This window comes from Chaetodon auriga, chromosome 6, assembly GCF_051107435.1.
Source record: "Chaetodon auriga isolate fChaAug3 chromosome 6, fChaAug3.hap1, whole genome shotgun sequence".
Taxonomy (NCBI): domain Eukaryota; kingdom Metazoa; phylum Chordata; class Actinopteri; order Chaetodontiformes; family Chaetodontidae; genus Chaetodon; species Chaetodon auriga.
The window spans coordinates 6,853,599-6,869,434 of NC_135079.1; the positions used below are offsets into that span (position 1 = coordinate 6,853,599).

General features: G+C 42.7%; 1 protein-coding gene across 1 annotated transcript in view; it reads left to right on the top strand.

The window, feature by feature from the left end:
* The window catches only part of fbln1 (fibulin 1), a 29,701-nt gene extending 19,530 nt beyond the window's left edge, over positions 1-10,171 (top strand). The window contains exons 16-17 of the mRNA XM_076733852.1: positions 133-273; positions 9,684-10,171. Of these exons, the coding sequence (XP_076589967.1) occupies positions 133-273; positions 9,684-9,823 (281 nt within the window). The 3' untranslated portion in view covers positions 9,824-10,171. The remainder of the gene's footprint in view (positions 1-132; positions 274-9,683) is intronic.
* The last annotated feature ends 5,665 nt before the right edge of the window (positions 10,172-15,836 follow it).

Genomic DNA, 15,836 nt, shown 5'->3' on the forward strand with positions numbered 1-15,836 from the left:
TATTGTCTTTCTTTTGGAAACAAAAAAAAGAGGAAAGCAGGAGTTGGCACATGCTTGGCGGCACAATCCCAGTGTGATTATGAGGGTTTAGGCTCCAAAAGCTTTTTGTGTCTAATTGTTATCTTCCAACAGAAATTGTTTTCCTGAGAACCACGGTGCCGGCTTACGGGTCCTATCACTTAGGCAGTTACGACGTCAAGTTTGACATCCTGGAGGGCAATGTGGAGAACGCCTTTGACATCATCAAACGGGTAGAGAATGGAATGTATGTGGGTGAGTACAGGGATTTTACTTTGCTTTGTGTGTTGTGAAGTCTGGATGAGCCAACTTAGTGCAAAAATTTGACAGTAACAGCTTTAACATGCAGCCTGTACCACCCGACAGCCCGCGTGACTGGAAATTACATTTTCTTTTTGACAAAGGAGGTGGTTTTTCTTACCTAATTTCTCATTTTGGAAAAATACATATGTATTTTTTTTTACAAATCAAACTCATGTGTGCACACTGAGAAGGGGCAAAAAGTGCAAAAATATCCCATAAGCAATGTCTGGACGCCCTGACATAAGTACATCTGACACGGCCCGTTATGGTCTTTGCCGTGTGGTGGCATCATGTATCTGTCTTCTTCATTGGGACTGTTGGTGTCTGTGTCTTTGTAGAGTTGTCCTCTGAGTGGCTCTTTGAGACAGACGCAGGCCTGTTTCTGTCTCACCAAATATTTGGCATCACTTTTCACGGTCTTGTGGTTAAACAAAGTACCATTTAATTCACTTATCTACGGCTATGCTTATTCCAAGCAGATCATTATTTTCCACAATAACTTACGGTGGTCTGAATGTACAGGAACAGAGTGCATGAATCCACACTTGTGTATGAACATGCACATACGCGTGAGTGATTGCAGCTGGCAAGCAGTTCATCATAACTACCTGTTCAGCGACCGCCAGGATGCAAAAAGAGCCCTGCACTACTTCAAGTAGGAACAGCAGATATCATCTCCAGTGGTGTGTAACAACAACACATGTTTGGGTCGAAGCCATTCCCATTCTTTAGTCTGGTGGTGACCCAAGCCTGCTGCAGGCCTGTGGGAGAGCTGAACTGAGCCTCGGCCTTGGATGGATGAGGATGTTGTGAGCCCACGGATGACACATTGTTGGGCCCGTCTAGGTGTTTTTGTTTTGGTTTTGTGCTGAGATGCAGGCAGGGTGGCAGTGGAAGGACAGCACCTTCTTTCTCTCTCTCTGATGGATGAAGGGATGGCCTGTCAGTGTGCACATCTGTCTTTACAGAATGAAAGGGAGACAGTGAGAGAGGAGGAGAGAGTGTGTGACTGTCACTGGCTCAGGCTGGATTGTGGGTGCATGCACTCTCTTGTACACTTGTGCAGAAACAGATGTGTGCTTATCAAACGCACCCAAATTCACACGACATGAGAGAAAAATAAGAAGAACCAGCAATAATTCACGTAATTCACTGTTAAATCAGTTATAATTATATTGTACTGTCTCATAATGGTATGTTTTTGTTGGAATGCACAATGCTGTAATTCCGCAGGAGTGATAAGCCTTATTTTGTAATATATCGTCTACTGAGTGTGTCTGCATGCATGTGTGTAAAGAGGATTTAGGAGAAATTCCCTGTTTATGGTGGTGCTCATTTGCAGGGGCAAGTATGTATGTGTGTGCACAAGGGAGGGAGAGAGAATAAACTTGCAGGGAGAGAAAGACAAAGTGAGAGACTGTGATTCAATGGAGGAGGAAAGGGAGAGAGAGAAAATATGTGCAGAAGTAATCCTGGGCGCTTTGCTTCATGTGGTTAAATGTATTGTTCCATTTCCCCACGCTAGGCCTCAGTGTCTCGCCGAGCATTAGAGCACTTAAACTGACGACCACATGAAAGGCCTGTTTGTGAGGAGCCACTTCTCTCCCAAACCCATTGGATGCTTATTGGATGCAGCTCTTGCATGTTAGCACCAGTTGCCCATCGCATATCCAAATTGAGGCCCTGTGCACTGGAGCCTTTGGTCACTGACTGCTCACTGTGAAGTGTGGCGTCCACGGTGCGATGAAGGCCCTCTTGGTTTTATTTAGTGGGTTGTGCTGCTGGTGCTTTGGCCCACAGATGTTGCTGTTGCGTAACCATTGTATGAGTCTCGCTGACGTGTCACTTAAGGAAGCTTAGTTTCCAGTATCTCCAGTGTCTCCAACAGTGGTATTACAGCTTGGTGGGATGTGAAGAGTAGCAGACATTGAGGCTCCACTAATGAACAAGTGCGTGAACTCAAACTAACTTTGGCCATTATTTTTGGCCACTTTTTGTGTTTTTGAGAGGGACAAAAGAGGCAGTTAGGAATCCTCAGAATCCGTTGCTAACTTGAAAAAGTGTTTCTTAAAAGGTTTGATTGGCTGGCGCTGTTTTCCGTTCTGCTCACTTACTCACCATTTTAAAACCAGTCGGCTGCACACACAGGCATGCAGTGTTTGCATAGACATATACGCATATACACACACACACATAGGCACACGCACATATATAGGCTCACAGTACACCCAATAGTGTAAGAACTGCGCCACTCTTTCCTAGTTCCTGGTCATCCATCACTGGCTTTCCCACCACTGTCACATCTGGAAGACAACCCTGACAGCCTTACGCATCTGTGCAAACATAACTGGCCCTCAGCACTTGGAAAACATGATCAGAACCAATCAAACACTTACAGATTCCCATGACGACCACAGTAGCGCAGTGGTGACCACACAAATCCCTGCAGGTATGCGCAGCAGATCCACCAAAGTTATATATATAATCCTCACAACAAAGACAACATTTGTGACGCATCATGCACATATTTGGAAACACAAACAGTGGAGGAATGCATTACTCATGTAATCCACTTGTGATTAGGGACAGGTTGTTTGAACAGGGTTGATAATGGGATGATTGATTTTGGCAGTCAGCAGGTGGATGGATGAGCCCTCCCTTTGAAAACACTGGAAGACACTGTGGTCTCTGCGGGAAGCATGAGCTGAATGTGGGGCTAAGCCTCTCACCTCTGACAAAATGCTGGTGGTTCCCCTCTTTCATAATCTGTCAGTGACATACATCATTATGGGGATCAATATTGTCTTTAACCACTCCCTGTGAGACAGTCATAGGCTAGTGTAATTTTTCTTCATCCATCATGGTCGACTTGCTGAGCATGCATCCATTCTTTCAGCCTTGGTTTAGCCGTTACTTAATGACGAAAACGTTTTCCTTCCTGTTCACCGTGGAAAAAATTAACAGAAGCAACATGCATATCACCAATTATATGTGTAGAAAGTATTCACACAATCATGTAACTTGTGATTGACTGACCAGTATCCATGCGTCTACATAGAACACAATGCAATCAGTAGCTGACTGTGGAATCAAACAGTCAGCACTTGTTTAGTCATCCCTCGAATGTGTCCAAATCACTCCTCTTTATGAGTAATTATTTGTCATGAAGGAAGTTTACTGTAAGATTAATCGCAGCTGTCTGATTCTTTTTAGCACAAAAAAAAAGCTTTTTTAAATGTAGTATTTCTGTTTATCATTCTGGAGAGCAGCAGATTTTACAGTATCTCCTCCTCATGAGTCATATCCATCCTCTGGAGAAACTGTAAGCCTGAGACGCGGCAGCTAAATTCCATCCATTTTTGAAATGCAGGTGGAAATATGCCTTTGCGGTTTATATCCTGTCCTCAGAATAAATACTTTTTGCATTGCCACTGGCATGGGGCTGGCAGCCAGTGAGGCAGCCAGTAAGATGAATGGAAGGGGAAGTGGACAGTTTGTCTCTGTGCAGGTAGTCATATGGTCGTCAGTGCAGCCGTCCACAGTGGCTGTTGGAATGTGAGCTTACTGTGTGAGACATGACTACTTCAGAGCCAGTGGAGCTTGTGGCTCTGGCTTGCGGCTGTGCTGGTGAGGAGCTGAAGACAGCAGTGCAGATAAGCAGACAACTAGCTCCTCTAGTTTGAGTGGCTGTCATTGGGATGAATCATGACATTGGCAGCAGAGGGCCCACCAGAGTGGGCCAAGCCCACAAGGAATCCTTGTCTGTCCCACAAGAGATTAGTACAGTACAGCTAATCAAAACAGGGTCTTCTCCACCCAACAATCCCACAGTCAAACACACAATGCCCCCCCCGGGTGGTCCTCCGACATCAATGTACTGATGAGGAGACAGTGATGCAGATGTCATGCTTGCAGAGACATTCCATGTACACAGTCAAAAAGTCACTGGTGTGTACACATATAGTACATATTACTGGGAATAAAACTGTCTTAATAATTCATCCCTTACACTTAGCGACCTTGGTTTGGTGATCTATTTAATTCATACTCGTCATTATACTTTGCTGTCTGGCACTGTGATTTTAAGAAAATGTAACTTTGTTTCAGGTTCACATGACTCACAAAATTAATGGTCATGTAGTAACATGCCAAGACAGATAGCAAGTTACCTAAACAGCTTAGAAAGACATGGCACACTTTCTTCTATTTATAATGTAGATGGAGAATATAGCATAAAATCCTGATTTATAATGCAAACAAAGCAGGTTTTCATCCCATATCCTTTCCATTTAGTCTACATTGTCAAGTCTATTTTCTGCCCCTTAGTTATGGGTCTTTGCTTTGAAAGGTCACTTGTAATATAGTGCAAAGGTTGTGGTAAAGATAATGGTGCATGTTATGTCATCTCAGCTGCTCTGGCCCACAACTGCTAAAACAGAAAGTCCAAGAAAAGAACAAACCAATTCCCTATGGCTGCTTTTCAATGATGTCACTACCCAGTGAGTGACACTGTCCAACAATGACCCATGGGCCATTTGAGAGATCTGTAACTATGACTCGCTGTTAATTGACCTTAAAATATCAAGCCACATATGCTGGCCTTTCAGAGCAGGGGTGGGCAGGGCTCCCACCCCCTCTTTGGAGTGGTCGGAGTTGTGTTTGGACAGCCTGACCTGACTGGTCATCCTCGTACCAGTGACCAGTGACCAGGCTGTAAACACAAGATCCGGTCCCTCAGGGGCCTGTGCACTCAGTTTTCGTACAGTGGGTTATGTTGGCAGTTTGAATGGATTATATTTCAGCCATGCTGACGGGTTATCAAAACTGAAATTGGTTGCGTTGCTAATGGGGTAACAAGGGAGCTAGTTAGCAATTTCTTTGGCATGTCTCCTAGCTTTTATGGACTATTTGGAGAAAAAGTTTCAGGCAGTAAAAAAGAATAAGAAACCACTCTTTGCTGTCTTTATGTTTATGCCAACAGCGTTCAGCTGTACATCAGTGATATTATGGTTAGATACAAAACATTATCACAGTTATATCCATAATAATGCTAAAGGATGCCCTCCAGTACCCTCTTTGCATACTGGAACTGTGTACACCACCTGGATACTCTCCAGTGGTTTCACTGTAGTGAGCATGCATAGCGCCACAACCAGTGTGTCATTATACAATACTGTGGTGAGGCCAATGCATATTTTTCATTTGTCTCTGGTGTTAAACCCGTTCATTTTGGATTTTGTCATACACTTCCTCGCTGAGTTGTAGAAACCAGAAAACCCCGAAATTGTACTGTTTACATGTAACCCTTCAATATTGCAGCCGTCGTGGCCATGAAGGATGACAAATGCCTCCTGGCATTTGCTTCACTTTGTTTTGTGGCAGTGTCTCTGCTACTAGCATGCATTTATTTAAGGCTATTTTCTACTTAAGGGGCTACTTTATGGTGTGGCGGAATGCTTTGGAGAACGGACAGATTGTACAGCTGTTTGTTTGATGGTGGCTGTTGAAGCCAGCACAGTCACCTTTGCACCCTGTGGCAGATACCTCAGTGAGATGGAAAGACACCACAAACCTTTCCAGCACTACAACTTGATCTGCTGCTGGGGTACTCCAGGGTTGCGGACAAATACTCTTTTTTGCTTAGGAAGTTTCCGTGCCGAGTGAAATGACCCAGAAGTATCTAAGTGGCAGCCGTGATCAGAGGTGGTCAAATTCTTTAGATGCTAAAGAAAAGTGCTTCAGTGCTTCCTTTGTAACCATCTTTAGCAAAGACTACACTAGACCATCCTTCACAAAAGGAAAAGAGGTAATGCCATCCAACAATTCCTTGCAGCAGCAACATTTAATGCGATGCACCACTCAACATCTCCTCCTTGGCATAATTATGTAACCGAATGTTAAGTGCAGTTGGATTTGGTTGTCTTTTAGTAACTCCTTATGTATTCTTCTTGAGCTCATGAAGTTTCCCATCAAGGCCAAGGAAAAGTGTTCAGGAAACGACATAGGATGTAGCTTTTTTGACTCTTGGACCGCAGCTGAGGCCTCAGATGACATGACCTTGCAACCCAGTCACAGGGCAAATTGTCGGCTATAGAGTTTTGAAAACCTCACCGTGTTTATTTATATGAATCTCAGGTGGTATGGTAGCCAATCGAAGTCAACCTGTTTTGTGGCTGTTGGCTTTTTGCTTTACAGCCCGGATGAAATGTTAAAGATGAGTGTGCGGTTGTGGTTTCACCTCAGGTTCATTCTGAGTGTGTTGAGGCCCAACTGTTAGCTGATGATTTCCCCTCATTGAGGATACCACTGTGCTTTTGATGGGAAGCTTACGGAAACACAGAGTCATCATGGCATCATGTATGGTGAATTTAGTACCAAGCTCTTCAGCTCACAATGTAATGGCATAATCACCTTTTTCTCACCCTCAAGGCTGTGCAAAAAATAAGTTAGAGAAAGGCGAGAAGTTGAATAAATAATTTTTTAAGGTGTTTACACAAAGCGTTTCACACATTCTTGAGTTTGATATCACGTCTAATAGCGTCCCAGATTCCAAAATTTGAAGTGAAGAAACTAAAACTAAAAAGAAAAGAAACTGAAAAAACAAAACAAAACAGTGAGCTCGGAGGAAATTTGCTGATTTGGAGGATCCATTGGGCACCATAACAGAATTTCTGTTCCGAGCACAGTGCCCTCTGCATGTGCTAATTAGACCACAAACAAATTTACAAAACACTAATGGGCCTCAGACACATTCCACATATTGCACTATTTAGATGTCCTTAATAAATTTTGAGTTTAAACTGGATGCGTGTCTCTGTTTATTCATGCGGTAAGATTGTTTAGCTTCTTCTCATAGAAACGATCTTTAGGATTTTCAGTGGAAAACTTACCGTCAGTTGACCCTCATTATAGAGCGTTTAGTCCTCATTAGTTAGAGGCCACACTTACTGTGATTAAAACAGCCTTAATGTGGACTGAAACCCATCTGTCTTTGCAGTGGTCCACATTGTGTTCATAATGATATCTTACTCATCTTCATTGTGTGCTTGCTCAACCCAGCGCTGAAGCTTTTGAACTGGTTTTGTTTGATTTAAGTACACGGACAAATCATGAACCTTCTGAACTCACTGCGAGTTTGCACTGGTCAAGTCAGAGTTGCGTGCCATCTCGATTGGCTTAATAATTCTCAGACTCAAAACAAAATCCAATCTGTTTTTCCATGTCAGTTATTCTCTTAATGTTGCGGCTGTTGTTAGGTTTAAGCAAAGGTTAGCTCTTTCTGATGGCGCTGACGGTTTGGAAACAATAAAATCTCAGTCCCGCTCCCTTCCATCTAGTGTCACTATGCAACAGAGTCCCAAAACACCAAAACAAAAGGGCAACCCTGGTAGAAGTGGGCCCCATTCCACACTCCTTCAAGTGCTTATCGCCGGAATCTACTGGAATCTGTTGTGTGCCCACAGATCTGAATCGGAGAGGGCCGAGAGAGCAAAAGAAAGTGACACAGAGAGGGAGACAGCAGTTCATGCTCCCATTGCTTGCCCCTCCCAGAGTTAAAGATGGATTCCTGGAGGAATGCCTCCATGGCTGTATTGCGTGACTGCGACTGCTCCCCTCAATCAAACACATGGGACTCATTTACCCTTGTGGGCCATAGTGATGGTGCCACAAACACCAGGCCCCCTCAGGAAGGGAAGAGAGGGGAGGAAGAGAAGGAGGAGAATGAGGAGAATGAGTGGGTGGGGGGATCTGCCATCATACAATGCCAGTGTCCCAAAGGGCGCAGCGGATGGCGAATAATGGATCATCATTTGTCCTGTGGTGAGCAACGACCAAATGGGTTTTACTGCTTTATTATAAGTACCACAGAAAGGAGCCTCGTAATTCAGACCGATGGAGGCAGTGATCTGTCGTCATTTTTAATTCACATCGAGTTAAACTCTTTAGTCACACTACTGACTCAGTTATGAATAAGAGAAACACAAGAGGAGGAAATGACAAAGAGAAAGAGGACGGTCAAAGGTGTGATAGGAGGACAGTGTGGTGATTGTGCTGCCTGACTGCACTCTGGCGATGGCTGTTCAAACAGGCCGGAGCTGAAATGTCACCAGCCCTCTGCAGAGAAAAGGCCTGCTGACAGCCTGTATAAACACTGGCATTTTTTTCCCCCTGTAATCGCATGTTCACTTAAAAAGAGCACCCAATGAATTCCATGGGCATTCAGTAATGCTCTGTTGCAGTATGTTTATTCTCCCATCTGTTTTACCATGATAGAGGGTGTTTCTTGTTCATTGAGAGAGTGGAAGGTGGGAGGGAGGAACTGAGCTCAGATTGTCACGGACAAGCTTGACAGCACCGGACTTTGCTTAGCTTGTAAACACATTTAGATATTCATCCAAAGGTTAGGGTTAGGGCCACCAGCAGAGACCATAGCACAACTGAAGTTGGTTAGGGTTTGGGTTAGAGGTAATTATTGTAGTATGTGATACCAGCAAGAAAAGAAAGACTGGTTAGATGTGACACCCTTTGAATCCTCTCTCCATGGAAAAAGAAACCTTGAAAATTACTTGCTGGGTTAAGGTTGGTGGCCCTAACCCTAACCCTTGATGGCCTTAAAAAATGACATAGTCGTAGGGTCAGTATTCATTGGAACTACCAAAGAAGTAGCCTCTATGAAAACGCACACCACCATCACAGCAGCTTCAGCTCTCTGTCAGTTTCAACTCCGGATGTTCTGACACAGTACTTGTTGCGCACAAAAGTAAAAAAGTCTTTATTTGCAAAGTGCCACACAACCAATGTAGACAGCTGCATTGAATAAAACTGATAGATACATAAAATTCACAGAGCTGTCAGATGTGCGTGAGACAGACAACTGAAGAATGCATTTGAAACACATCGGGGTTTAGACAGCTTGTGAGCAGGACGCTGTTTTTGTAAACATACTGTTGAGCTGTTGAATGACAAATGTGATTTTTCAATGCATTGAGTGGCACAAACAAAATTCCATTGGCCTCGATGGGATGGCAGCAGAGTTTTTAACGCAAAACCTCGGCACTTAAAACTGTGACTATATGCATTTTTAGATGCCACTAAGGGTAAGTGAGAACATGTTTTGGGTGGCACTTTAAGCTGAATAGCAATGCAAACATTCAAAATCAAATCAAAAAGATCAAGCATGAAGAGTATTTTATCTCTGAGGAAAGCTTTAATATTGGCTAACTGAGTGAGCCATTAGGCTTCAGAGGGAATGACAGAATCGACAAATTTATGTTATCAGTGAAACAAACCAAAGACAGGCTACTAAAGTACTATTTACAGTACTCATTGTTATTGATATTGTTTCCCTTTGTTTCCTTTAGGTGTTGTTCGTCAGGTGAAGCCTCTGATTGGTCCACTGACTACAGTGCTGAAACTGTCCATGCGCAACCTGACAAACCAGGGCGACTCCGGCCAGAACATCATCAACGTGAACGTCTTTGTCTCCGAGTTCTGGTTCTGAGAGATGGATAACAAATTTTACCACATGTATTAAGACATCCACTGTCAACACTGTACACAATGGTTTTGTTATATCAAAGCATAGCTCAGTGTCAAAGTTTAAATGCTACGTTTGATTCCGTTCGACAGTTTCTGAGATGAAAGGCTACGAGCTGCTTCCAATGAGAGCGTTACACTTTGTTTTGACAAAGACAGGCTCAGTCTGAAGTGCACTCCTGTGCATTGGGCATAATGGAGCTAAATATGGAGAAACTTTATGTTAGAAAAATATCTCAAAGAAATGAGACATCCAGAATGTTTTTAAATTGAAAGTGCATGCTTTTAGAAAGGTCATTAAGGGATATGATGATTCAACAATATTCTTTGAATGACATTATAAACCTTTGTTTTTGTAACATTCACTTTTCCTTTTCTTACTGTATGCATTGGATGAGGTATTTTTTCTATGGAATAAACACTATTTTAGTTACAGTATTTGTTTTTTGTGTTTCCTCCCAGTAACGTTTAAAGTTTAGTGTTTGAATTTCTTACTGAATTAACACATGTGGGTTCAGGGAGAAAATGGCGGTATGTATATGTTTTACAAGCCATGAGAACAGAACCATGAAGAGAAAATAGGGCCTTGTTGAAACTGCTGATGTTCCTTTGGCTGGCGTAGAATTAGAAGGCTGCACTTGATCAAATGTGTATAAGTACTTACTTCATATTATAAACCTCATCTGGCTGAATGGATCGGTCATTAGAATTGTTTTACTTGTCTGTTCTTGGTTACTCTCCCTCATGTGATGTCATGTTCCAGTTTTCCATCTCAATGTGGGCATGGGAATCTGTTTTACAAAATAAGTCCTCATGCCTGTATGGTATACATGCATACGTGTACATGTACAGGATCTCCTCTGCTTTGACTTTCTGATATGTTAGCACAGATTTATTAGAGGTTACCAAGAAACAAGTGAGCAATTCAGGAGTTGCCAGAGTCTAGGGCTGCGTCCAGAATCACCCCATATTTGCACAGTACGGCAAAAAAAGTAGCATCCATGCAATGTATACTACTTTTTGCTAACAATCCCACAATACAATGCCTACTACACCTGCCAATGATGCCAAATGATGCTGATTCACGGTATAAGTGTCTCAGTCTCAATTCTCTGCTCACAGAGGAGACAAGGGAACAGTGAATGAGTGAACAGTTTTGTGTTGTTTTTTGCCAACATGCTAACCGAAAACTTGCCCTTTAAAATGTAAACACATGTGAAATGTGTTCTCATCACATGAGTAATTCAATATAATATCACTTGGTGTACCCCGGTCATGAAAACAGCATGACTTGTGCAACACTCTGAATGAAGTCATAACCCAATGACAGGAAACTTGATGATGATAATTCGGACATGTCAATATTAGCTAACAAACAGAGGCGTGCAAATATAACTATCTTAGCCAGTGTGCTTTTATTCACAGCGGTCTGTGGAAAGCCAGTTTCCAGGGTGACATTTAGAACATTCTGTTTATTTTGCACCCAATGATATCTGTTGAGGGGCAGTAAAGATGTATATGGACAGCTTGTCCTCAGAATGCCCTCAGTCGAGTTAAGAGCTTTGACTCAATATACGCTGTGCATGTAAACACGCTGACTGTGGGTTTGCACTCGGGGTCTTTTTGTCATTTCTGGAGCTGGGGGAGGAAAGATGTTCAGAAAATCCTCTTTAGGTGGAGTGACTAAGGAGGGGGAACACAGTGGCAGCAGTAGTTAGAGACCATGGGCATGGGTACCAGCAACCACAATCCTAATTGCATTGATCAGTGAACCAGAACTCCTCTCTCCATCAAACGTGGGGGGACATCAGACAGAAAGTGAGCTGAGCACATGTCGGTAACGGCCTAACTGTGAGGCTGTAATCATCACTGTGGCCGGGCCCAGCCAAAGCCTCCCAATGCTTCAAAGACAATGGAGGAGGAGGCGCATACATCAGGATCTCAAGTCGTCTGCCGTGATGGATTTTAAGGCTCTACTGAAGGGGGATATCCTCTTCAGAGGAAATAGAGGCCAGCAGGTCAGCCTTGTGGTCGACATGAAAAGAGGGAAGAAATGCTGTGTGTGTGTGTGTGTATGTGTGTGTGTGTGTGTGTGTGTTACTCATGTTGTGGAGACATAAATCTGTTTACACAGTAACATTGCGGGGACTCGTCTTCCCTATGGGGACAAAACGCAAGCCCCATAACATAAGTCATTCTGTTTTACGGTGAAGACTTGGTTAAAGTTTAGGATAAGGTTGGGTTTAGGTTAAGGTTAGGGTGAGGATTAGGGTTTGGCAGGTAGTGTTTATGGTTATAGTTAGGGTGAGTCTCTAGGAAATTAATGTATGTTTATGTAATGCCCCCAAAAGTGATGGAGACACATCTGTGTATGTGATGATGTTTGATATAGTACATGTTTTCTAATGCTTCCTCACTTTGTGCTAATACATGAGCGGGTAACCAAACTTACATAATAGTAAAAATAATTACGAATGGCCTGGTTTGGAGAATAAATAAATACCTTAATCCAGGAAATAAACAGAACCCTGCCTTGGCATCTGGTACATACTCATATCTGTCAACTACTATGCTAATCAGAAGAAGAAAAACATCCATTTTCCTCTGTCCTGAATGAGGAGAAGTACAATTTCTGTGAAGAGCTGCACAGCAGAATAAAGGCCACTTCACTTTGTACAATGACGGAAAAAAAGCTGTACAGTGTCTATAGGCCACACAACACAAAACAAGTCTATTTCAACAGTGACTCAGATGAAAGACAGTGTCCTTTTCGATCACACTGTAGCTGGAGAAACACTTTAAATTGTCTCTGAGCAGCAAGATAAAACAATGCCTACATATTTGGCTCGTCCATACTGCATACCAAAATTGACAGGAAAACACATTGTGAGGACATAAACAGCTGAATATGAGCAACAAAAAGCAATATAGCCAGACTGTGTGGGAGGACATTACCCAGGAAAGGCCTGGCTGGCTCTGAATCTGGACAGTAAGAAAGGCTGGGGCAGCAGTCCCTAGCAGCGTTACCAAACCACATACATGTGTGGGGACAAATGAGCAAATATCTTCTGCCAGATTCTCCATCCAAAGCCAAGAGGGAGCTGCTTGCACTGGAAGCCTATGGTATGACTAAGCCGAGTGGGCTTGATGAGTCGACGTAATGGCAGGGAGCAGACCTGTGTGTGTCTGCACTGTTTGTTTGTGTACTCTACTGTGGCACAATGGTGGTCAGGCCTCTCAATACAAGTGGTCATGGTGGTGTCTGGCCCAGAGTAGACAGGGTATGGGGCTGATGGGAGTCTGGCCCAGGGGCTGGTGAGGCGGACTGATCCAGACAGAGACCAGAGGACCTCAGGAGGCACGTGCTCAGCCGACTCCTGCACTCACCCACTCCCTCTTTTTCCTGGCGTCCTACCCCGGCTCCCACCGCAACACATGTTATAGGATATAAGTGAGTTCTTTTAATAAATTTGGGGGTATTTACTTTTTTCCTCTATTTTACAAACCACTGTTCCTCATTACCATAAACACAAAAATGTTTCTTTTAGATGGGCACTACCAGCTTGCTGTGGTTTTGCCCCCGTCTCTCTGACATTCTCATCTTTGCAGAAAACTTCATGTTCACAAAGATAATTGCCTCATTTATGTCTTTTAAATCTGAGAAGGTGATGAGTTTTGTCTAGATGCCCATTTGTTGCAAACTTGGCTCAAACGTTGTCTTGCACTACTAAATTACCATGAACTGTCTCCCCTGATAATCACTTTTAAAACATATTTCACCTGTGTTCACATACTGTGCTTTTAAAGGAAAGCAAAGTGGTGTTTCATGCAAGTCCAATAGATGGCAGACACATACAACACAACACTGCACAGCCAGAGAGTTTTAACAATGTATTTCCCCAGACAACTGTCACCACCTTACATTACAATGGCAGAAACAGCCAACCTAAGACCAATGTTTTTTTACTTTTCAGTAAAAAATCCCCTCATGAATCTAGCCTCTATCCAGTAGGAACGACTCTGCAATAAAATGTGAACTTACCGAAATTTATGCCCATCATTTTAAAATTTATTCCACCGGGACCTAAATAGTATAACATTAAACTCCTATAAGAATCTGATTTAAGCCTTACAAAGTGTTCGATTGCACAAATAACAATGTGGGAGTCTAATGTGAATGTTACGGAAAAATCTACTGGGACCTTCTACCAAAATAGGATCATAAATGATTGGCTCCACAATGCTGTATTTCATGACAAGTTCTATACAGTCTTTATGATATGGGACTCTATTATTGCCTCCTCTTAAATCAATTAAATCTTTTGAGGTTTAGGGTGATAGACAGTCCACCAATTACACAGGGGGCTCCACCTTGACCCAAAGAAAAACACCAAGTACACAAGTGTGCCCTTCCATAACTTACAGATTTCAAATGTAACCGTTTACAACCACTACTGAACTCGACCTGTTGCCAGAGTACACAGTGGATCAATCACATTTGGGAATATAGACCAAGGCTGTACTCATGAAAATTCAGCGTGCAGTCTCTGTGTTGTTACAAGCAGCTCAGAACACACTGTGACGTCCATAGTGCTTAAGTGGATACATATCATAGGGAAGGAAGGGAAACAAATCCAACCACATACGAGCGTGCTGTGACGGCCACCTAAAATAGTCGGTGACCTTCGACTGTAAAGTCATCTTTCCTGAAATGACACGGGTGATTTTAACGTGGCATTTATTTGTTACATATTTAGTCATTTTTTATTGCCTGTTGCGACATTTAAAATAAATGTGTTCTTTATAAAGATAAAAAGCACATTGTTTATTGAGGAAACTATCCCTATTCCATGACACGCTCGCTGAGAATTAAGTATCCAGTAATGGGAAATAACACTTCAAAAAGTGGAGGGCTGTTTCTTAAAAAGAAAAATCTGACAAGAGCTTGTCTGAGATGTTTTTCTGAAAGTTAAAGCCTTAATATTTATAGAAGTAAATGCATTTTATTCACATTATAAAGCTCAAACGGCATTTTCCAGTTTGCCACAGCACAAATACAAGGATTTGAAGGGGAATCTAGTCCCACATCAGACCTACGTCATAAAGTTGCTGTCTGCACTTTGAAAAACCGGTCCAGAGGATAGGCTTGGCCCTTGAGGACTTAAGCTCCACGCTCTAACAATGACCATGATTTTAAAGCCTGTCTGTGAGAGGCTTCACTGACATAAGTGGCCTTCAGACCTCAAATGTCGGAGCTTTCATTAGACGTGAAAATGAGCTGGGAGTCTGCTGTGTCTGCCAAAGTGTTGTTTTGTCTGGTGGCTGAATACACACACCCAACTGTCACCTCTCAGTGGACAGCTCGCACCGTCCCAGATGCCTTCAGGTCTCTGAGCAGTGACCAGACAGGGATCAAATCAGCAGAAAGGAGATTTGCTCTGTAAACACAGGGAGTTGTCAGTGGAGTTTGGCATTTTAGTTACACGGGAAACCATTACGTACTGTGTGTTTTGATATGAGGTGTCAAGCATGTAATCATGAGGAACTCACTTTGAGCTTGCCCTTTCAGTTTGACACTCAAATCATCATCACAGTGGTCAGATTCACACCCAGTAATTCATCACTCAACAGAATGTGTAATGCACAAAGCCTTAACTGATGGGTTAGCAGAGAGATACACGAGGTAACCTCACAAAATGTAAGAAAACGGCTTTGGAGTTGCAACAGTCATAACACCAATGTGCAAAGCAGATTTGAATAAGACAAAAAATGAGCCTGCTAACATACTTAGTCTCAACCAATCATAGCCTGACAAGGGAAGTGAAGAATAAATTAGCTGCTATGAGACAATATAAAATCTATAATTGTTTTTGCCTGAGCTCAATGAGAAAAAAAAAGGATCTTTTTGATAGAAATACTATTTATGGGCTTGTAATGGCAAAGCTCGATCTTCCAAAGCACATCTGTATGTCATTGTT